Genomic DNA, 23,815 nt, shown 5'->3' on the forward strand with positions numbered 1-23,815 from the left:
GATAAAGATTCGGACTGACTCTCTTCTCTGGTTTATCTTTGGCTCATTTGATTTATTATTCTCAATTATTCTGCATTATCTCACTTTTAATAAATTAGTTTCTCCTATCTCAATTGGCTTTCTTCCTCTTCCTTCTCGCCATTCTCCCGAGGGGACAGAGGGGTGTTGCATGATTAACTGTCCAAACTGTGACATTTTAAAACTAATTTGAAGTCAACAGAAGCACAAAAATCTACAAAGCTATTCATTTACAGAAGTGTTACCATGTACGACAATGAGAAAGGCAGACTCCTCTTAGCTCACTTGAGAGGAAGAGAAAGTAATTTATGGTATTACCTATTGTCTTCTGTCACCAGGATACAAGATAATCAGAGATGACCTTTGAAGAGGGCTTTTGGGGAAGAACATGAACACCGCCTTTTGTTCTTATTTATTTATTTATTTGATCAAAACAGTATTTTGTTCTGATTATTTTCACAATAGGAATTCAGATTATATCTGCTCTACCCTCCACTCGCCTACAGTGAGAAAACAAGAGAAGCATCACAAAAAAATTGATGTCTTACTTAAATAATTTCGAACATTTGCATTGTAATGTATGTAAATACTAAACGAGCACATAAGAGATCTTTATTAGTTTGTCTCATTTCCTTCATTTGCACTGTTAAGAGCTCACGTCTGAGATCTCTCCATTATCTTCTGACAAGCAGCTAACCCAAGAAAGGTGCAGCAGTCAAAAGGGGAAACAGATGATTTGTTTCAGCAAAAAGAATGCAAAGTTTTTTTTATTCAGAGACAAAACTCCAACTATTCAAATACCCAATCTGAAAATATAAAAAACATTAACTGAAGGAACAAGTCTGGAAAGGATGGACTTTCAACACCACAGAAGGCTTTTATTTACACAGAATTAACAAACATTGAAACATTGAAAGCCATTTTTCTCCCAAATGGTGTACAGGTAAATATAAAGTTTAATTTAAAATGCTACTCCTTTTGTTTTCATATAGTCTGTGCTGATGGGAAAGTATGGTCATTCTTTATTGAATTGTTTGAGGAAACCAGGCTCTGTCTCCTCTTCATGCTGGTCACTTCTGCAGTGACATCCAATTGTGACTGATTTGTAATCAGTTTTCTGCAGGGAAAATTTCATCACATTTTCCACAAAAGCAAAGAAAAAAAGTATTTATGTTGCTTGTAATTGCTTAAGTTGTTTCTAATTGCTCATTTATATAAAGAAGGAATTTACCCAGGTTATATTATTATCAATGTTAGTAAGCTTAAGCATAAAAATCACTAGTTAGATCTTAAACTAATGAGATTTGCTCAAAAATAATGAGATTTCTGACATTACTAAACTGAGATTTTACTTCTGGGATATTTGTACAGGTGTACATGCAAAATTTCAAAACTCTGAAACTGAAACCAAAAGAAAACTTGAGTCAATCACATGAATAGAATTAGAAATCTTTAAGACATCAAGGAAGATTGATATGATAAATGCAAAATGACTCTGCCACTGCTTTTTGCAGGTTGCTGTACTTCATTGCTAGAATGAGAAAAGCTTTTTTACAACACAGAAGAGTAGATACCAGATTTAGAGTGTAATTGACTGTTTTACAATTGAAATAATTCATTCAACTCCATGCTCTATGTGACTGTAATTTAGGTCTCTCTGCAGTAGCAGACCCTGTTGAGTATACAGTGTTAATAATAATGTATAATAATAATTAATTAACAATGTGTCAGCATTTCAAAAAATCCCACCCTTTAAACAAAGGTCGTGACTCATTTCTGAAGGTTGATCTACAGTAAATGGTGAGGGCATATTTTTGTATAATAAAAGAGCTAATCTATCCATTCTGGAGTCTGGGAGGCAAAGCTTGTTGTACGTAAGTGGAGGTGATGATAACATCCAGCACAATTCTGGCTTTTTGTGGCTGTGTTGCCTTTCTGCCATGGATCAGTAGACCTCAATCAGACTGTAGTGTACTTTGAGCCCTTCCTTTCCATAAATGTTTCTTCAGTAGTTTAATACTACCTCTCCCTCTATATTTTCAAAATACCAGCTAAGAGCTGTAATGCATGACTCTCTTTGGCTGTAACTTTGAATTTGGGCTCTGGTTAGGCTAGCTGTGGTAGATAACAGACGTGGGACTTTTTTTGCAGCTATTACTAACTGCAAATGCGGGGATCTTTTTGTCATTTGGTCAACAGAATATCTCTTACTAGTGTTTTCTTTTCATGTGTGATGGTAAAGTGCATGTCTGGTTATGAAAAAAGACACTCCTTAAGCAATAGTCAGTTTAATAATGAATTGTTTTTTAAAACTTTGTTGCGACGTGTTGGTACATGAAAAAAAATAGACAATATTCTCTTTTCTTCTCCTTCTTACTTTCTCTCTGGTTTCTTTAATTCATATTTCAGTGGGATGCTCAAGACTTTTCAACTGAAGAACTCTTTGCTCTGGATACTCTATATCCAAACTTTTCCCAGAAAAAGAAACTTAGGCCTTGTTGTAAGTGACATATGTGGACACTGGTAGGAAGCAGCATACATTTTCTTGTATAAAAGGTTAATAATTCATGAATAGTTCTTCAAATTAGAAAGCATCATTTACACACACTACTTCTGATTTCTCTGTGATTTAAAACAAGGCATTAACTCAGCCATTCCCTTCGATCCGTAGTTTTACGAGAAAAATGGCAAGATTTAAACAGATAATTATGAATTTATTTATCTTCCTCTATATCCAGACCTGTTTATGTCAGGAAAATAATGTAATTCTGCATGCTAACACTACTTCATTTCACATGACTAGTAGAGTGGTGAAGTTTTAACATTTTTTCAGTTTAATTTTCTAGCCTAGAGCAGAATATATTTCAGTTTGAGAAGCTTTACATATTGAATTGTACACAGAAAAATAGAAAACACTCTTTATGTAAACCCTCAGCAAGTTCTGTCCTGGTTCTGCACATTGTCTCTGCTTTTGATTATCTGCTCAGCATTCATGCCCCTTTCTCTGTTGATGTATTCTTCTCAGCAATGTCTGTGTATGTTTACTTTGTGGACAATAAGATGTTCAATTGCTCCTTGGCAAAAAAGAATCACAAAAAGGCTGATCAGTATTTCCCTTTGGTCAAAGGACTTCCGAGTCTCTTCTGAGCTTTCAAAAAACTCGAGCTCTTTGGAAAGTGTTATATGTTTCATTCTTTTTAGGAAATGTCAGAAGTACTTACAGTTGCAACCAGAGAAATTAATCCCATTGAGCTTTAAGCTTTACACACACAATGTAGATGCTGGTAACTAAGTCTGTCACCCAGACAGTGGTGTTTGGTGGTCAGTGTAGAAGAACAGGTACATTTAGGGCATGAGTCACCTGATCTATTTTAGACAAGGTTTCATTCAATTTTCTTGGCACACCAAAGGGATGACTTATTCTACGGGTCCATCAGTACAGCATTTAAACTTCTTCTCATTTCTTTCGGAACACAAACACTTTGTTTTTTGGGCAGATATTTTTAGTTCAGTTTCAAACAGTCCCGTTTTCCAAAATAGCAGAAAGTGTCACAGTTCATTCAAATGTCTTTCAATAGATGGGTGTTTGCTGCTGTTCAACAAGAAGGCATAATACCATAAGTAGCTTCTTGAGACTGTGGTAGCTTCTTGTGAAGGGCTCACCTAAAGTTTAAAAACATGAATGAGTGGGCATGAGGGAGGTGGTGAAACTCTGTGGCCAGTCTGGGAAGAATGAGCAGAGAACTGAATTGCCTGTGAAGAAATGGCACCAGTTTTATTACACATTTTCAGACACACTACAAGCTAGGTTATAATAAATAACACTATACAGAATAATTTTTAAAATTAATATTATTTATTTAAACTGCCAAGAATTTTGCACAAATCCTGCATGAAATAGCTGCATAAAAGCAAGCCTTTCTGTTTCAAAGATTGAAAGATTGATGTGTCTTTGCTAGAGAGAAAATCATATTAACTAACTTCTTTAGGAACATTTGAAGAATGACAACAAACACCCCTGTTTCAGGGATACACTCTTACATAAATCTAAGAGCATTTGTGTTCCATCTTTACAGCACCAGCGCTGGAATTTGTCTTATCTGACTTGCATTCAGACTATCATGTCTGCATTACTGATGTCTGCATCTGAGTTTTTCTCCAGACCTCGAGTCAGCACAGTGTAACTGACAACCCCAAGGTTTACAGATATGACTACACTAGCAAGTATGCTGTCAGCCTACAACAGCTGACACTGCAACATCAGAGTACACTGATACGTAGCTGCATTGCCTGACACAACCCAGCCTCACTCCATGCGGTTATGTCAGTGGAGCCACAGCAAAATGTCAGGATGCATCCCTGCACTAACCTGCACTGCATTTCTCTGTGCAGAATTATTCCAGTGTCAAGATATTAGAATCAGTCTCCCGCAATTCTGTACTCCACTATGTTTTCCAAAATACAGTTTTGTTTTAAATCCATATTTTACATTTTTTTTCTCTCTGTTATAGGCATGAGATTAATAAAATGTAATGTGCCTTGCATTTCTGTTTTGCATATCTTTAATATACATGGATCTTAAGCAACTCCTTCTAAAATGGTAATTAGTGATGGGAGAAGAATGATGAAATTTTGGGGAGGAGGAAAAAATAACTTCAGGAATAATGCTTATAGACAGGAAAAAACACACCAGAGGGTGAAAGTGCATGTTGTAAATTTTGGATAACTAGCAGTGGATGAAGAAATTCAGAATGAAGAAAGCCACAAAAATGAAATTGTACTGTGAAGGAGTAGTGGCTCTGGCCCTTCATCAAAGAGACTCCACAGTGAGAGCCACTCTGACGACAGATAAGCAAATAGCAATCATGCCCTAGGAGTTTGCAATGCTAGCTTGCTTACCAGAGAGTGGGCAATCAATTGGGCTGGAAAATCCACAGCAAAGACAGTCATCATGCAGGTCTGCAAGATCACTAGCATCTCCTACTTTCCTGAGATTATAAATCAGGGTGGTGCCTGAGGAATGGAGGAATCTGAAGCAGAGAATGCTGAGGTTGTTGTACAGAAATAGATGGGGGACATTCTGAGTTTGCATGCTCTGAGTACATATAAGCATATCAGTCCATGGTGTAAACCCCTGACTGATCAAGCAAGACACGCAATACTTAAAGGAAACTTAGCCTTCCATTTCCAAATTCAGGAACCAAAAAGGAGAGATTCGACACTTGTTTCAGCATATGCAAGGGGACTTTGAATGTTTTACTTAAAACTGGAAAGCAACACATCCTATTAAGTCTACTCTCAGTGAAATAAGCATGCTGCTGTAACTGCTGCATACTTGTAGTTCAGTTTGTATGAAGCCTGGTTTAAGCACTGGGGAAAGCGTGGCAGTAGGTTGGCAGCTTGAGCAGGCACACATCAGGCTAGTTGCTATAGCATTGTTTTGTTGAGGGAAACATTAGATCCCTGCAGGATTGTGTTCTCAGGAGGGTTCTGCTGACAGTTGGCTTTCCCATTATTGACTTTAGAAAAAATAGGCAGTTTCAAATTAACTACACTCATTACTGAATTCTCCTCAGTTTGAGGTCATAGTCTGTAGACTGAAGGATGGTTTGGAAATATCCAGGTGCACAAGAACATACTTGGGAAGCAAAGAGGACAACAGAAAACACTGACATAGGGTACTGCTGGAGGTCCTCCACTTGCGGATGTACACACGACCATAATGTGTGTCTGTGGGAATGGATCTGCAGAGTAAAAATAGCTGGTTCTGATGACCCAGTATCCAGACTACATGAATTTCAGGGTTCTTTACTTTGAGACTGTATCTATTCTGGTCCCAAGACTGAATATCCATTACAAACTGCAGTTTATAATATGTGCTCCCACAAACCTGGCTGCCTGAAGTGGGAGTCAGGGTTGTGTGGGTACCTGGTGCAGCTGGGAGCTAGGATGGAGCTGAGCTAAAACACAGTGACCTAATGGCACAAGGCTCGCATATGCTCTAAATGAAGTGGTTTTTACAGAAACTTTTGCTATTTGGTTAGCACTGGAGTTAAAAGCAAACTTATTTTTACGCTAAGGAAACTGCTGGATTTTGATTGTTTTTAACATGGGTGTATGTGCACTCAGCACAGTGGCACTGTTCTTCACAGTTCTACATTCTTAGGGAGAAAAGCTAAATGGGTACTACTGACGCTTCTCAGGAAGTTAATTTTGTAATTTGCATATGTGGAATGAAAACAAACAAAAAAATGAAAGAATACATATTTGATCAGGAATAGGCCAGCACTTTGCTGGATTGCTAGACGAATAGGCTAAAACTGCTTATGTACTGCTAGGGCAATCGTATCCTTTCTTAGCTAGCCAGGGTGTCCCGCCATCACAGTGTTGCTGGCTTCCCTGGCTGTGCAGCCAGGCTGGTAGAGAGGCCAGCAATAGCTGCTGCTCACAGGGTGGAGGAGGAAACACAGCTCTGCAGACAAGAAAATGTGAGAAATTCCAAGGAGGAATTTGGGCCTGAGGGAAGGCTTGCTTCTTTTGCTCCATGACTCCTAAAGTTGTTGAGAGCTGATTGATAACAGATGCACCTATTTGCTTCTCTGTTTTTCTAGAAGCACGTTGTTTTTCAGCAATGTGATATCTGTGATCTCCCCACAATGTTGTCCCTCTGCTGTGCAGGCTCCTCAGCATTCCCTGTGGAATAAAGAAGCTCTGGATGCACAGCATCCCCTGCTTAACTCGTCTTTCCCCTCAGTCTGAATCAGTCTTTCAGCAATTACGGAGGCTGTGTTTTCCTAGGACCATCTATCAAAAGGGAGATTGTTACGTTTTACTTCGTAACAGGAAGGAGGAAGATTTTGGAAATTCTTTAAACAAATTTACCTTCATGAAATTCTTCCAGATATCAGACAGAGGGTCTGTTTCCTTCCAGACAGCTTGCTCTGGGTAGTGGCATTGCTGCAGAGATGGATGCTAAATTCCCAGAGACTGCCTGGGAGCCCAGAGTCTTAGAGGATGAGTACTGGAACAGTGGAGTCAGTGTCAGTGCAGTGACAAAAGGCACAGGTACCCAAGGGCATACTGGCACTGGGTGAAAATCAGAAAGTTTTGGGAACTCAGGTATGGGAAGGGATCAGTAAGGATCCAGGAGGATACAAAGGACATTTTTCTACATATTCTGATATAATCAGATATTTTCCCTTGACTGAAAGCCAAAGAAAGGGCAGCTATTGTTATTAAGTCTGTGTCTGTTATGTTAAGCCACAGAAGAAAAGGCAGTCCTTCTGAGAGAAAAAAGTCAAATTCAAGCATTAAAGTAAAATGCTACAGGAGATCCTTGAGTTCCTGTCCCCTTTGCTTGCTGTCCTAATCTTGTCTCTTCAGGAATGTGCCTCTAGTCCCACTCTGTTTCAAAGCACCCCCACACTGGTGACTGCCCTGCCTTAGCACTGTTCTCACCATAGCTCTTCAGAGTTTTTATTGTTCCTCTACAGGTGTGAGTTGTTCAGGCAGGTTATGTTATTCAGGCAACACAAAAAGTGAGGTTTTCTACATCATTTTGGAGCAAATTGTATGTGCGCTTTCATTACAAAGGGAATAAACCAAAGCAACTCGGCACTATGGCATCGCTATGGAGGTTGACCAGCAAAGCATATTCTTTGCAATTTTCTCTCATATGCTTTTCATAATGATGTATTAATTAAAAGTAAATAGATTTATGATCAATAGTCATCCTGTCTGAAGGTCATAGAAAAAATTAATGGTAGGTCCTTCTAAGACATGCTGTGTCATTTGTGTGCTTGAACAGAGAAATGGGAAGGACAAAATGTCCTATATTTGTACAGGGCCCTTAGCTTTTACAGTTTCATACAGCTTTAGTAGAAGCTGCAGGTACTGACAGTCTCTTGGGTAATATCGCAGAATTACTTGGACAGCAGTGCGTTCACAACCCTCCCCAAAGCTCTGGGTGAGCCCAGTTTAGTCAGGTGTTAAATATGATTAACTGCAGCGGCTTTGGGTGGCTTAACATTTTGTTTCTAAGACCTAGTTCCTCACAGTGCCGCAATATGTGAGGCAATCTGTAGATATATTGGTTTTTTTTTCAAATGACACAATTGCACAGAATGGAAAACACCAGCATCGATTTCATGCTAAATTTCTGGAAGTCACAGCTGACTCTCATACACCTTAAGTCTACCAGCTGAATGGCAGATTATCTTCCTGCAAAACCCTCTCTCCAGCAGGACTTATTTTGAGGGGCAGCAAAGCTTCTGTATAAATTGGTCTCTCTGAACATGGGGTTTGTTTAGCTCTTCTGGGGCACATGTCTATCTGTACCATCTCAATGCAGTATGTAAGACTCTATGCAAACACCTGGGTATTTCTATCTCTCAGGGACACTCCTTGGACAAGATTGCTCCTGCATTTCTGTACAAACACAGCAGCAGTGGCAGATGGACATCCACCTAAGCAAAAGGGACGGTGCAGGGTCTGGTACCGCGCAGGCCACACATTGGTCTATGGGGAGTCAGGGCAGTGAGAGACGTGCCAAGTGTCCCGTGCCTGGAGCTGAGGTCATCTGTTTGGAACAAAGGGATACACCACTCCCTGGTTCTCTATCAACAAGCAGGGTGGTGCAGGCTGTTCTCTGTGCAGTGCTTCATGGGCAGTGCCATCTCCTGCAGTGTGCCCACCCAGTGCACCCAGCTCCAGCTGTGCTGCTGTGTGGGAAGTACAGAGAGGTTTTGTCAAACCTCTTCTGAGGCACAGTGTATGTCACACTTTGTTTTGTCTTGAAACTGATCAGGAAGGGCTAGTTCTTTGCTTCGGGGCTGTCTGTTTTCAGAGTCCCCCTCTTGTGTTTCTGATTTCTGAGCTGGGAAGACATGTATGCTTCCCATCAAACTTCTCTGTTATGCAAGCTTGTTTTAAAGGAAAAACAGGAAAGGGCTATGGCAATCCCATTAACTCCAGCATGGACAAAGCAATTCTAGATAAAATAACTGTGATGGCTGTCAGTGTGTAGCCCCAGACTTTGCCTCTCCTCTGGGATACCCTCACACACTCTGCCAGTATTACCAGAATATCAACTCATGCCACCGTCTTTTGGTACCTATCTGCCAAAATGCTTTTTTTTTCTGGTAAACTGAACCCTGGCTAGGAAAAGCAGATAGATTCCTATCTCTGCATCTGATCTTTCTTACATCTTACCTAAAAAAATACTGCTGCATCCACATTATTTAAATCAAGAAATTAAGCTTCTTGCTTGCATTTGCTGGGTGCGAAGCAGGCTCTTTCTTTTTTCTCTTAATTAGAGTGAGGCTCTCAGAATGACTTGAACTTTAAATCCTCTGACTCAGAAAGATACCACAGTTTGCTATTCTCATGCAGAATAAAATGATTGTGTTTGATTTGTTAGGAAGTTACAAAGAAAGAACCTCCTACCAGGATCAGAGAGCTGCAAATAGTTGGAATTCCTAAGGCGTGTGGAGTGCCTAGGTGGAGCTTTGGCCAAGTATGAAGCCATTCTGGAAGTCTCTGACAGCGCTTGGGAAGGCTGTGGCACAGCTCTTATACTCTGCTAAACTGGAGTTGCAGAATGGTATTACTTGTCTACCACATGGCCACGGGCACCACCAAGGGCTTGAATATACATTGCTTGGCTTTAAGTATTGTTTCCCCAGGTTTGTTGTGTGTGTAGAGCTCTGCAGCTTGTTCCCTTCTGCAGGAAGCTCTGAGGGCTCCATGATTCATGGACGCCAAAAGGGAAGAGCTGACCCTTGTGACAGTACAGAAGTGCACAGATGCTACATGGATCCATTTTTTTTCTGCTGTTTTACTTGGTTTCGAGTTGTGTCTGCTTAGTGCTATCACAGGGCACTCAGGAGACCCAGACACCCCTGGGAGCTCTCAGCACCCCTCAATTCAGTGTGCTGTGTGCTACCTGGCACAGGGCAGCAGGGGACATGCAGCCCCTTCCCAGCTGTAGTGCTCTGCATCTTTTCTGCTCTTCCTGTCACTGCATTTGGGTAACAAAGGCCTCCTAGAACTACTTACAGATGGTACCGATCTGCATTACAGTATAACTTGAGATTAAATTAAAAATGTCTTGTAGATAAAGGTAAGGTACTCGTCTTCTTTTGCACTTCCACATTGGCTTAGAATGCAACACAACCTTCTGCCGTAGAATACGATAAAAAAAACATTGTATTAGAGCTAAGTTTATAGGAATATCACATCAGTAGAAAAACAACTTCAGAATGCTGTAAATAAGTTTGCAGGAGGAGTTTACCTGGTCAGCTGTATTGATTTCCAAACCAGTGTCGCACTGTACACAAAAAGCTGGGTGTAGTCAAGGTTTTAGCATGGGTTAGATCTGTTTGTACTGGTTTAACCATCAGCAGGGCTGTTCCAAACACAGCTGGAGCAGATGAAGACATAACACACCCTGTAGCTTGCCACTCCCTGGCATCAGGTGACTGTGGCAGAAATGGTGTCGATGCCCCTTGGCTTGTCCCCTTGGCTGCTTCACTGGAAGCTGCTTGCTGGCCTCGGTGACACTGACTAGCATGTTTTGGAGTGGGTTGGCGGAGCTGTGGGGTAGGTGGCCTTTTGCTGAAGGTCAGTGATGAGCTAGGGAGCAGTAACATCTCTGAATGGAATAACTGTTTGCAAACTTAATTTGTGTCTATGGCCTAAAGGTATAGTCATAAAATAAACAGATAAAAACAGTTTTAAGTCAATAGGAAAGAAACTACACACAAAAAAATTGAACTTGTTTAGTTAATATCACTTGAATTTATTCCATATAGCTTCTGTATGCAGGAAGGAGTTTCTGGAGGGGATTTTACAGGATCTACTGAAAGCTCTGCAGCAGTCACAGCACAGCACTTACATCTACTTTGTGCATGACCAGATTGAACTGGGAAATCAAATTCCCCATGCTCTGGGGCTTTCCTCCATCTTTCATCTATATTTTCACATAGATGTGCGGAACTTGCCTATTACCTCATTTCTCTGCGAAAGTGTATTATGTGTGCAGCTACCTGATCAATGCAAGCTACACTCACTGCACATTTTTTGTTCATCAGTACTTTATCAAATTTACTTCTCTGTTTCCAGTTTGTCCGTAATTGGTATAACAACCAGATTGCTTTCAGACATTAACTTCCTCTTCAGAAAACTTTTTGACAATAGATTGCTTTTTCTACCACGTCAGTGACCTGGCATACTTTCAATGCAAACAGAATTACTGACAGAGAGAAATAAATTAATTTGTAATGCCACTGAGTTCAGCGCATCGCTTTGTCTTATTTCCATCAAAGTCCTATCAAGGTGAATTTGATGCTTGGCTTTTTTATCCCTCATTTTTAACATGTTCTGGGAGGGCTAAGGATAACATGTGGTACCGATTTTTAAGTGATATCAAGGAAAAGATGTTACAAAAGAAAGCATTCAATTTTATCATACTTTAGAACAGGTACCATCTGTTAGCTGCTGTGCGCCAGAATCGGCTCTTCCTGTACCTGCACTTAAGTCAGATAAAGTCTAGGTTGTTGGCAACGTGGAAGAAGAATGCACTTAATAAAGGCAGAAAATACACCCATATGTAACATATGATTCTCATCTGTGGATGTTCAAGTAGAACATCTTTCATAGGCAGGAAGTCCTAAAGGCACTGAAAATCTTTCTTCATTAGGGCTATACAGTACGGACCTTTGGATAATTTTTTCTTCCCCCAAATAAAAAGCCCCAAGTTTTGACAACAAACTACAATTTTATATGTTTGGGAAATGTGTCTGACTGCTGGAGTGGAGACCCTGAACTAAGACAAGTTCTGACTCATGATAAGTCATATGTGTTAATCCTGATAAATCAAAACAATGATAGTTTTCCAGCTGTGATGCCACTAAATGGTTTTGGAGTTCTCCCTTGAGATCTGTCTTCAAATTTTATTGTGTTTACTATATCATCATATCATCAGAGGATATTTCTCTGGGACTGTAAGCCTAAAGAAACAGGGTCTAGGTGGTAATACTGTTTGCTTACTAATCTCGTCAGACCCTCTTTAATAAGTTCTGAACCCATGAGTTTATTTCAGTTTTTTTTTGATGCAGAAACAGAAAACGATGGGCTCTGAAATTCTTTCAGGTTTTGTGAAACGTTTAACAGCTCAGTAAAGGAAAGACCATTTCCTTCAAATTCTTACTGTGACTGAAAAGCTGCTGTCTCAGCTCAAAGGTTGTTTATTATACTTAGTTTTCTGCCAGCCAGCACATGCCCAGCTCAAAAGCAGCGACTTCCCACTGGTGTCACCCAGCTGGCAGCTGGCAGGGGGAGGAAGGAGCTGGGGCACTGGAAGAAGGGCAGATTGATGGTGGACAGAGAGCCCGAGCTGTGGCACAGGGAAGGGACAAAGAATGGGACGTGGACCCAAAGGAGCCAGGACTTCATTTCTGCCACTTCCTAACAGCACAACTTGAATAGGAATGACCTGAGCCAAAAGCAGCACAACAGAATTAAACAGACTGAAGGGGCTCAGCACCCAGAAAGAATGCTTAATGTGGCTGGCACAATTGTCTCCACATAAAAACAATTGTATTAATTTTTCTTTTCCACAAGTATCCAGTTCAATACATGCAATATTCATGACCTCACATGCGAATAGTTTGGTAGCTTGATACTAGTCTGCTGTTACAGTTTATGTTACCACAGCTATCACAATAACTTCTATGTCAAGTATGCTTGCTGCTATAGGAAGCATGTTAAACTCAGAGTTCTTTTGCCTTATACCAAATAATCCATTGTAAGTGAAGGATTTAGTAGGTTATATAACAAAAGTCCTGCTTGCACTTGCAACTATCATTTTGCCATAATTAAGTAATAACAATAAAATAGTGGTTAATACTTAGAGCTTTGAGCTTTCTGTCCAAGATCATCAATTAGATTTCAGATAGTCCTATTAAGGATGTCTGTTTTTTCTGCTTTATGGGAGCAAGAACAGAAACATGGATAATGGAGTTTTGCAATGGTAACAATGAAGTTTGGAATAGACTTTGGGGTAAGCATGAATCTGTTAACTGAAGCTTGTTAATAGAAACTCAGCGTATGAATTTCACTCCTTAAAACTTAAGTTCCTTCGCTCTCAGAAAAACAAACATAATAATAATAAAAACCCATAGTAATAAAAAAAGCAAAAAACCTCAAAACAACAAAAACATTTCCCACGGTTTTTGCTTTTGAATAGTCCTGAAAAGCTCATACACCTGTAGAATCCAAATTCCTATGATTCGTCAGGAGTTCCAGAGTTGGTGCAGGACTCTCACGGTGTCAGAGTGTGGCTGTACATAATGAAACCAAGTGATGCAAAAGGCAGTCACTCATCACCTCTCATCAGCAGACTGATGCCCAGAGAGTGTGAGCAATGCCTACTTTGCAAAAACTTCCCCCTCAGTTTTAAAGTGCTGCGCATAATGCTATAGGGCATGGAGTATCTTTTTGGACAGTTTGGGTCAGCCCACTCACTGTGGGGGCAGAGTGGGAAACAGAGGAGGCCTTGATGTTGTGCTAGCACTGCTCAGCAAGAACTGAAACTTTGTTATCAGCCTGTTTGGGTCACAAGCCTGAGAAACAGCACAGGGTGGGCTGCTAGGAAGAAAACTGACTCCACCCCAGCCAGACCCAGAATGCTCTCACTGGGTACAGGGAACCAAGGTGCTTTATACATTCAATAAACAGTACTAGGGCCATTGAAAGTACTTCAGTCTCAGTGCATGAGCTTAATGTGTTTGACTGCCCTAATTTTGTAAAAAGATTTTGGTCAGTTGTTTTTTTTTCGGGCAGACAAATTCTTTACTGGTGGATGGACACAGCTAGTAAAGCTAAGTGTTAGTTTGAGTAATACTTTAACCCAAAAGTTTTCCTAAAGATGGAGAAATACTCTGCCTTGTATTGCAGATAGAGAGCCCAATCCCCAAAGAAACGAAAGAACGCATGCCAGTGGCACTCCTGGCTCCTGCTCTCATGAGACCATCTGGATTTCTTTTAAAATTCAGAGTTGCTCAACTTTTTCAGTGTAATGAGCCAGCAGCCAATTCTGTCATTTCCTATTTGGCTGTAAATACAGCTTTGGAACACAGATAAGTTAGGATTTTGCCACTGAGGCACAAATGGTGTTAGTAATAATAAAATTAGAGAGGAAGGAAGAAAAACAGAACTTCGGTAACAGATCAGGACTCTCAGTGTAGGAGTTCTCTGGTTTTCCTTAGAATAGTTCCACCACAGCTTCGCAAAGCTCAAAATCACTCACAGGCAGGATGGAACTAGCTCTTACATTACTGGTTTCTTATGCCAGAGCATCTCAGCTGCTAGCAGGCTGAGTTGCAGTGCCTTCTTGAGCTGGTAGTTTCCTCTGGACTGCTGTACGTAATAGCCACAAACGACACTGTATTAACTAAATTTGTCCTTCAAATCAATTTATTTCTTATCATTTATCATCCCCTATTCATTTATTTTTCCAGCTAACAGATCCAAATTTATTTAGTCTCTCCTCCTATGAACATCTGTGGTAGTTCAAACCAGTAGCCCACCTAACACACAGTGAAAGAGAATAAAAAGGGAGCAAGCACGTAGTCATAACCCCTTCCCAGCTTCTCCATCTGCATTCGGCAGGCTGGCTTGAGGCAGAGGCAGCACCTTGTGCTTAACAGCAGATAGCGAATCTGTATTCCATCATTTTGCCATTTCTTATTTCTGAAGTGCTTTGCTTGTCCAGCCCTGGACCTTACTGTAATCCCACTCATGTGGATTCTGAGATGAGGTAACTAGAACTGAATGTCATATGCAGATAGTGCCCCATGATTGTATGCAGTGCTACAAATATCCTTTACGTTTTGTTTCTTTATTCTTTTCCTAACAATATTCACCCATTTTTGTCCCATTAACCACTTTTGAGCACTGAACTTTTCTTCAGAGAACAATTCTCAGTAACTTCCAGACTTTTTTCCTGAGTGATGCTAGCTGTTTTAGAGGCCATTATCACATATGCATGTTTTTTTCCCTCATGTGCATTGCACTGCACATTGGAACACTGCTTTTTAGCTACCACCACTCACACAGTGTCATGGGAGCCTCTTGCAGTACTTTTCAATCAGCTTCAGATCTGAATTATTATATATGTTCTTCAAATGTTGTCACATCATCGCTCATTCCTCTTCCCAGTTCATTTATGAGCTGTGAACAGCTCAGCTTTAAGCAATCCATATGGGATAACGCTTCTGTCATGGAAACTCGTGGTTCAGTTCTCTCTTTTGTCTTTCAAGTTTTGTCTTTTAACTTAGCCCATGAGATGACATTCCTTCTAATATTGCATGCAATAACAGCATCATAGAAAAACAAGGCAGGATGGAAAAACAAGAAATCTAGTTACTTTCCTCCTCCTCTTCAAGTTAATCTTTCTCACCTGCAGGATTTCTGACAGAGTTTTATTTGACCTTTTCTTTAAAATGTCTGATGATTTTAATCTAATGATTATACCTCATCTCCAGAAAGTTTCAGTACATAACTGTCTTTACTGCTCAAAGGTTTTCCTATAAATATATTTCACTTGGCTCCACTGAAGTCTGTTATTCCTTGTTCTATGTCTCCCATCCAATTACAATTTGTTAAAGCCTTTTTGAACATTTGCTGTAACAGGGCATCACAATCTATCCGGGTAGAAGCAATATGAAAATAAAATACTGTTCCATAGATCAGTCATGAAATACTTTTATGCAGCTATACCTTGTCCTTAGGGTGGATTCTCCCAGTAAAGTGGTCTAAAACTCACTATACCCAATGTTAACAGCTTTAAACATAATAGTTACTGCTGTGTTGCAGTAGCTGAGCTTGACAAATTTTGGGTTGTTCAGCACAGTTCTGTTTCTTCTGAGGGAGTAGGTTTAACTTCGGAAAGCTATCAGACTGCGTGGTTTTGCTACATTCTTCTTTATATGCTTCAAGTATATTTTCCCTAGGAATTAAAGAGACATCTTTCATTTTTCACTATGTACAACTGTCTTTCCCAGTTCATGGAAAAAAAGATCAGTGAATTCTACAAGGAAGCTGAGAATCATTTTAGCTTCTGAAAACTGTGACGAATATCAGGGAAGCAGTAGTAGGTGGAATATGGTGGTGCTGGAATGCTGATGGTGCGAGTAGATTGAAAAAGCCAAGGAATCTCAGTGACACCAACTACGAGACTCCCAAGTGCCACATTTTTGGCAGCTATGTTAAGAATTAGAGTTTATGCTTTCTCCATAATGAGATGCAGATTGTACATTTTTAGAGTTCAAAGCTTTCTCTAAACTCTCGATTTCTGCTGGTGGTAATGACTGGCCCTCCAAACCAGCTGTCATGCTGTTTATCAGATGAGAATGATGGCTGTGATTGATAGTATCCCAACTTTGAGCCTTTTCTGAAAAACTGAAGAAAATATACGTTGCATTGCATGCTGTACTCCAAATGAAATAAGCTGACATGTCTTGTTTCACAATTCATGGGGAGTGGGTATGCTAAGACATACTTGTGATGATGCTGGTTGATCTGTGGTAAGGCCGAGTTGTAATTGTACAATGATGAACTGTGGTACACCATGCCATGTAGAATTATTTTGGTTTTACTTTGCTGGTTTCAGTCTGTAAAGAGAAGGTAGGGGGTAGGTTTTGTGATTTTTGTGAGAGTTTTCTTTTTCTCAGGAAAAAATCAACGATGTTTAAAAGCAGTGCTGCCTATTTTGAGACCAGTTTCTTGGATTATACTCAAGAAAAGCAGCACAAGGTTTCTATTTTAGTAGTATTTGGATTGTGGTACTGTAAAAAAAGAATTTTAAAAACACAGAGCTAGCCAATTAATTATATAATGGGAGCAGAATTCAGGACTCCCATCTTCCATTCCTAGCACACTCTCTAGGTTTATTGTAAAGTTTTGGTAGTGCACCTTAGTTATGTACTTCGTTTTCCAAACTTACAAAGTTAATGTTTGTTATAGGTGTTTGAAGTTAACTGACAGAAAAGGTTCCAAAATGTAGAGTTTTACCTAGAATGAAAATGTCTAAACTTACAGCCAGGTAAAGACATTCTAAGCTATGCCTATTAGAAGTCATCTGACATGCTGCCCACTTTCATGAGGCCCTCGTGATGATGTGTTTAAAAATTCCTAGTGTATTTCTACACTTTTTGGAACAGAACTATGAGTTTTGCTCTGCTTCTAATGAGATAACAGTGCTGTTCATGTGAGACTGCTATTTCTTCCAAATTTTCTCAAATTTCCTTGGATTTCTGAGATGCGTGAGAAGCACCATCAACTCAAAGGTGACAGACGTAAGTAAACACTGTCTACGTTTATTAATGCCACACTCAAAATCTACTGGAAAAATGCTGTCTCTGATCCCTAAGAATCCAAAATTTCCCACTGCATTAACAAGTAAAAACTTTCAAAGAGAGTGGTGCAACTTCTTCCAGATGTGGCCTAAAAAATTAACAAAAACCAAACACTATGTTTCTGATCTCATCCATATTCAAAGAAAAAAGAGTAAGACACTGGCTAAGACAGAAAATATAGCTTATCAAGACAAGGAATGAAGTTAAGACAAGATGGAAAGAAAATTAATCAGTATATTTTATGTGCAGAGGAAAGAAAAAAATGGTCTGTGCCACTTCTTGATGTCAAAATGTTAAAGACCAAATTCTTCTTTTCACTAGAAATTCATGCTTTATCTCTCTAGGAGAATTAGAATAGAGAATTGGTGAGAACATTCAATTCCTCAACTTTCAGTCTTGCTTGAAATACCTTTTCTTTCCAACAGTCTGGGCCATCAAAACTTGTGATTTTGGAGAAATGGTGATGCTAATAAGTGTCAACCCCTCATCTCCAGTTAGTTAGGCTGTCAGTCTACTAACTGGGCTTTCAGCCTGAGAAACATCACACTTGTAGCTTGCAAGCTTGTCATTTTCTATTTTCTTTGGTGGGACTTTTCTGAATTTGTGTATCAGCACAATTAACTAATTAGGGCATTATATATTTGAAAAGTTACATTAATTTCTGTTCTGAATAGACACAAATAATACAATAATAATATATTCAAGAATGGTAGGAAACCCATCTGAAGAAGCAGCAGCCATTTGCGCAGGAATACAGTCTCTCAGAACAGGATCACTGCCACAGGGGAGTTCAGAAATCAGAGATTCCCCAAGTAGGGAATAATACAATATGAATTTGAGGCCATATGCTCCAACTGCAAGATGAGACAAATGTGCCCATCCTCATGTTCTAGCTGTGTATTGATAAAACTTCTGCAGTCTTCAAATGAAAAGGTAATCTTGTTCTTACTGGTCTCTGAGCTGACCTAAGCTTGGAACTGCTTAGCTGATTCTGGGCTTCTCGTGGCCAACATAAGGATGCAGAAACTGAAAGCAAGGCTCTTTCATGAGAGAAGAAACAGGAGCATAGATAACGTTGTGCTATTTACATAACTAGCTTGGTATCAGCCATACCTCCATTTTTGATTCAGTGATCAGAGAGTCCCATTTTGTGTTAGTATTACAGACACAAACCTCTCAAGGGCAAAATAAGCGAAAATGAATTCCTCAGTAAAAAAAAAGGAAAGTATTTTATTTAACTGTGAATTCATAAAGTCATCTTAGATTCAAATGAATCATACATTTAAGGAGAAACGGCATACTTGCTACATGAGATGTTTTACAAAAATTCTCCTTTGCAGGATTTGCAAAAACCATAAGATGATCAAAAGAAGGGGGAGTAGGGAGCTTATTAGGGCAATGAGAAGAACATGGCTTGTTGAGTCCAGCAAAATAAAGGGTGTGAGGGGATGAGATTGCTGTCTATAAATAATTCTGGCAGGGAATACACACAGGAGAGAGAGAAAGGCTACTTTAGGGCAGTATTTGCATGGGAAGATGGATATAGATGAGTCACAAGGAAATGCAGGTTTGAAAGTTAAACCTCTCTCCCTCATGAGAGAGGTTTCTGTCGGACAGCCTCCCAACAGCAACAGTGAGGGGTAAAGTGTTTACCACCAGAGCATGATCAGTTTATGGAAGAAAGGATAAAAAAGCCATCTGCAGCACTGGGGAGCCGGGTGTGCTATGGCGTGGAGAGGAACTGAGCTGCCTAGGCTCACAGCTGCCGGCCAGGCTGAGCCTCTGTACCTGGGTGCACTGTCACCCTCTTCAACCAGGGCTGTAGACACAGCAAATTACAGGAAAACCAGACTTGTCATGCAGAAAACAAAAGCATCCGTGATGAGAATGGGGAAAAACAATTATTATTTTGGTCAAAGTGAGCAACAGGAACTCGTGGAGTTTGTTATTACCAAACGCATACCCCTCTGAGGCAGTGACGCGCTTGTCTTTGCAAGTCCATGTCCCTCTCTTTTCAGTGCTGGATTTGATTACCAGGTGACTAAAGAGGTGAGTGCTTTGCAAAAGACAGATGGTTAGCTCTAATTTTAGCAAACATCTTTAATGTCGATGTTGAAAGAAAAATGGTCACTACTGCGTTTAGGAAGATTGCCAGCTCACGATTGAGCCTTGTTCAGAAAGATCCGTATCTGCAGCTGCAGAAAAATCCTAACAGTACTTGTGGTTCTGTGGGAAATACTATGCTGGTAAAGGAGTGATCGTTTTGTGGGCGCTCTGGTGGTCAGAGACCCACACAGGGGCCTTCTGGAAGAGCTGATCACATCGCACAGCCATACTCCTGCTCAAGAACAGGCTGTGGGTCAGGAACTGTGATGGCATGCACATGCCTGGCCTGGCCCATCCCGCAGCTCTGTCAGGGAGGGCACAACAGCTGGCCTGCCCACCCCGCCAGCACTGCAGGTAGCTGCTGGGCAGGCTGTGCTTTTCCCTCCTTTCTCCTCCAGCTTTGCCCAGTGCCACCCGCTTTTTGCTGTGAGGCGAGGCCGAGCAGGCAGGGCCATCACCGCTCCTGTGTCACAGCATAGCTTTGAGCCGAGGTTGCGTCGCTGTAACGCTTCTGCAGCACTGCAAGCTTGTGTGGAGCAGAATTTGTCACAAAGAAATCATGGAATGATTGGATGGAATCTAATTTTAAGAAGGCTCACTATGTATCTGTACACGTGAACCTGTCAGTAGCATCACATTTGCCTAAACATCCCCATGCTTAGGGCTGAAGGGACAAGGCTTGTTGCGAAGGCATCTAACCATCAGGCCCCACCGACAGGAGGGGGTCAGCATTTGAAGGCGAATGCTGAACTCTGTCCGTGTGAGCCTTGGTAATAAAAAAAGAGCGTGGAAAATCTGCGCTCCTAACACCGATCTCCAGCACCACCCCGGCGTCGCTCTCCGAGCCAGGCCCCCAACACATTCCCCGCCCGCTCGCGGTCCCTGCCGCTGCCCAACCAGCGGCCGCCCCTGGAGCTCCGGGCTGGACGCGCCGGACCCCGCCCCGCAGCACAACGCCCGCGGCCCGGGCTGGGCTCGGCGGCGGGAGCGGCTGCGGACCCGCGGGGGCGGGGCCAGGCCGGCCAATCGGGGGCCGGCATCGCGCGGGGGGTGGAGCCAAGCGTTGAGTGGCAGCCACCGAGATAAACAAGTTGCGGCACAGCATCGCTCGGTGTCCTGCTCCTCACGGCCCTGTGCGCGGCGGCCGCGGTGGCGGGGCTCGCGCGGTCTCCCTGCCAGAGGCGCCGAGCCGGGTAGCGGTTTCTCCGTTCCCGCAACGTTCAGAGTCGGCAAGTTCCCGGCGGCCGCCGAAACGCTCGCCGTCTCCGGGGAGCGCAGTGCGCCGACGCCGCCTGGCCGCGGCCGCGCGGGGCATGCCGGGAGCTGTAGTTCCGCCGCGGCCCCGTCCCGCCCACACCGCCGGGGCCGGCGCCTGCCGCCGCACTACCACTCCCGGCGTGCCCCGCGCCGCGCCGTGAGGAGCCTAGTTGAAGCGGGTGGCGGCGGAGCGCACCCCCTCCCCCCGCCGAAAAGCCCCGAACCAAAACAAAAACAAACCGCCCCCCCCAATCCCTCCCGCCCCCAGCGAGCCCCGGAAATGGCGGCGCCGGGAGGGGGCTCCGCCGGCCGGGGGTGCTGATCCGGCGCCGCGTCCCCCTCCCGTCCCTCCCCGCCCATGGGTGAGACATGGACTACGAGTTCAAGTCGAAGCTGGCGGCCGAGCGCGAGCGGGTGGAGGATCTGTTCGAGTACGAGGGCTGCAAAGTGGGCAGAGGCACCTACGGGCACGTCTACAAGGCCCGCCGCAAGGACGGGTAAGGGCCGCGCGCCGCCAACCGCCCCCGGGGCCGCACGCCGCCAACGGTCGCCGGTCCCCCCGCCCCCCCGCGCCGCCGTCCGCGCCCGCCCTCCCCCCACCCTCCGCCCGGAAAGTTTCCCGGCTCGGGCGGGCAGGTGCGCGGGCTGCGCGGCGGGAACCGCTGCGGGGACGTCGGCCCCGCGCTGCCCACGCGTGTCCGTCACCGCCTCGCGGGGCCGCGCTCGTGTTGGGGGGTTCTGCCCCGCGGGCGGTAAGCGTGAGGCGGCTGCGACCCGGCGGAGCGCCGCTCCGGTGAGCCGGGCGGCCCCGAGGGAGCCGGGCAGCTTTGGAGCGCTCTGGCCGCTAGCCCCGGCTGGGGTCTGGGTACGCCCCGGGGCTGAGCCGGCGGCGCTGCCTCTGCGGGTCGGGTCGCCACCTGCCCCCGTTCCCCACGGGCGAGCACCGTGTCTCCTCCCGTGCCTACGCGGGCTTGGTCTAGGCGGGTCGCTGAGCCCTACCGTGTCTCTGGGTCTTCCTTCTTGTCTCTGAGGGACAGACAGCTGAAAGGTGTCCTAAGGATACTGCTTGACATGCAGCGGTTTGGAGAGCTCGCGCTGCCATTTGGGGTTGCCAAAACCGTGGCTGGCGCGCAGCCGTCGCAGGCCTCTGGAAGGCGCTGACCCTGACCCCGTCCTTCTGGAAGGGCCATTAGGCACTTTTCCATTCATTGTGTCGTGCAAATGGTGCACAAACGTGGACTGCACTTACAGAAGTGTTCAAAGCACACTGTAAAGACTTGCAAATCTGAGGTGGCACCCTTCTAGCCTTCCATTCCAGCAGATGGAACTTTAAAAAAAGAAAAGACTGAGTACGGAAAAATGGCTTTTTGGTTGTTTTATGGAGCTCTGGAAGTGATTGATGGAATGCTGCTTTAGATTAATGAAGAAACCTAGGTTTTTTTTTTTTTTTTTTTTAATAGGGGTAAATTGCATTCATGTGTTTCTCAACAATTTAAACTGTGAGTTAAGCGGCTGTAATATCAAAGGGGTCACTAACAAAGTCAGCGCTTTGGCTCAGGTGAGGAGGGACCAAGCACTGAGAAGTGAGCTCTTCTCTGCCTAACTGACTCTGCAACCTGAAAAATAAAGCAAAACTATAAAAAGAAACTTTACAGCCTTCCTGGATATTACTCTGTGTAGGAACAACATAAGAGGTACAACCTCAAGTTTACTGTTTTTATGACCAAAAAAAGAGTTTTGATATCCGTGTCTAGTTTATCTGCCTCATTTCCTTCAGTGGTAATGGAAAGTTGTGATAAGAATTACACTGATGCTACAAAACACCATAAAAGATATGTCTTCAAAATCCTTAAGTAATTGTATTAGAAATGCAAATAAGCAGTAAATCAGAAGTAAACGTGGCAAAAAATAGATTGTCTCCAGCTTTCATACACTAGCTAAAGGAGACCTAGAGCCATGAGCAGGCCTGCTGATGAGAGGAAGTGAGAAGTTTCAGTAAGTGGTCAATTAGATTGAAATGCAACTTCAGTATAAGAAGCCAGGTTTTGCTTTGTGAAGCACAGAAACTGGGTTATGGCGTCAGAAAATCCACTCTTAACTGGTTTCTGTAACTTTAGGACCTTTGGTGAAAGTAAGATGTGAACAAGTTAAAAAAAAAATCATTAAGATGAGGTGATTTCTTTGTGGGAAGAAAAAACAGGTAAAATATTTTTATGCATTGGAGCATATTTACCATTAATCTTTAAATTTGCGGGTTTCTTAATGACAGAAACTTTTCCAACAGAAAAACAGAAACTCAGCAGTGATGCATATTTATAGCATGCTGATCACTGGGGGATTTTGAGGCACATGTAAAGGAATTCTTCTTTGGCTGATCATGAACTGCTTCAGTATTTCAAATTTGCAGAGCATTCTTGTATGAGACTCTGGCTACTTGGCGTCTTGTAGTCAGTTTGCAGCCTCAGGAGGCTGGGGGCACCAAGAACCTCGTAGCTCTGCAGCAATTCCACAGAGGGCTTGTCACTTCATGTTTCAAAAACTTGGCGCGCAAACTTTATGAAATAGTAAAATGTGTTTATACGAAGCTTGGCAAGCTGTTGGATCAAATGCTTGTAAAAGTGGTTGCTTAGATCTCAGTGAATGGCTTGGGTATAAAAGAAGTTTTTAGATGAAATAACAACTGAGTTTGGATTTTTTCAGCCTACAGTGGAATATCGCTTCGGCATGTTTCTAGTGAGCTGATTGATTTCTGTGAAAGTGAAGTATTAAAGCAATTTTTAATAGTTAGTCAGGTCTGAACAATGTTGGTCTGACTTTTGCATGTCATATGAGTGTATTTTGGAAGATATCGAACACCTGAGCATCTTTTCTGGTAGTGTTTGTGTGGCCTGATGAGATCTAGAAATATTACCTTTATTATACGCTTAGGTAATTAAGGCACCTGGGTTTGCAGAATTTCAATATCTTTGTAGCCCAGAAGGGTTAGAAAAGAGATCTCTGTGTAAGCTGTCTAAGTG

At 42.6% G+C, this 23,815-nt stretch overlaps 1 protein-coding gene and 1 long non-coding RNA gene across 3 annotated transcripts in view; one reads left to right on the forward strand and one right to left on the reverse strand.

Moving 5' to 3' along the window:
• LOC110395678 lies at window positions 876-22,486 on the reverse strand. 2 transcript variants are annotated; one of them, XR_002436575.1, is made up of 2 exons: window positions 21,798-22,486; window positions 876-3,771 (listed from the first exon to the last, which is right to left on the reverse strand). It is a non-coding gene; the product is annotated as an uncharacterized LOC110395678 (long non-coding RNA). The 2 variants fall into 2 exon arrangements; XR_002436574.1 differs by having other exon boundaries at window positions 876-3,681; window positions 21,798-22,484.
• CDK19 (cyclin dependent kinase 19) overlaps window positions 20,936-23,815 on the forward strand; it is a 119,655-nt gene continuing 116,775 nt past the window's right edge. Inside the window, exon 1 of the mRNA XM_021390362.1 lies at window positions 20,936-21,295. Coding sequence (XP_021246037.1) covers window positions 21,168-21,295 — 128 coding nt within the window. The 5' untranslated portion in view covers window positions 20,936-21,167. The remainder of the gene's footprint in view (window positions 21,296-23,815) is intronic.

The sequence above is a fragment of the Numida meleagris genome, chromosome 3 (genome assembly GCF_002078875.1).
Source record: "Numida meleagris isolate 19003 breed g44 Domestic line chromosome 3, NumMel1.0, whole genome shotgun sequence".
Classification (NCBI taxonomy): domain Eukaryota; kingdom Metazoa; phylum Chordata; class Aves; order Galliformes; family Numididae; genus Numida; species Numida meleagris.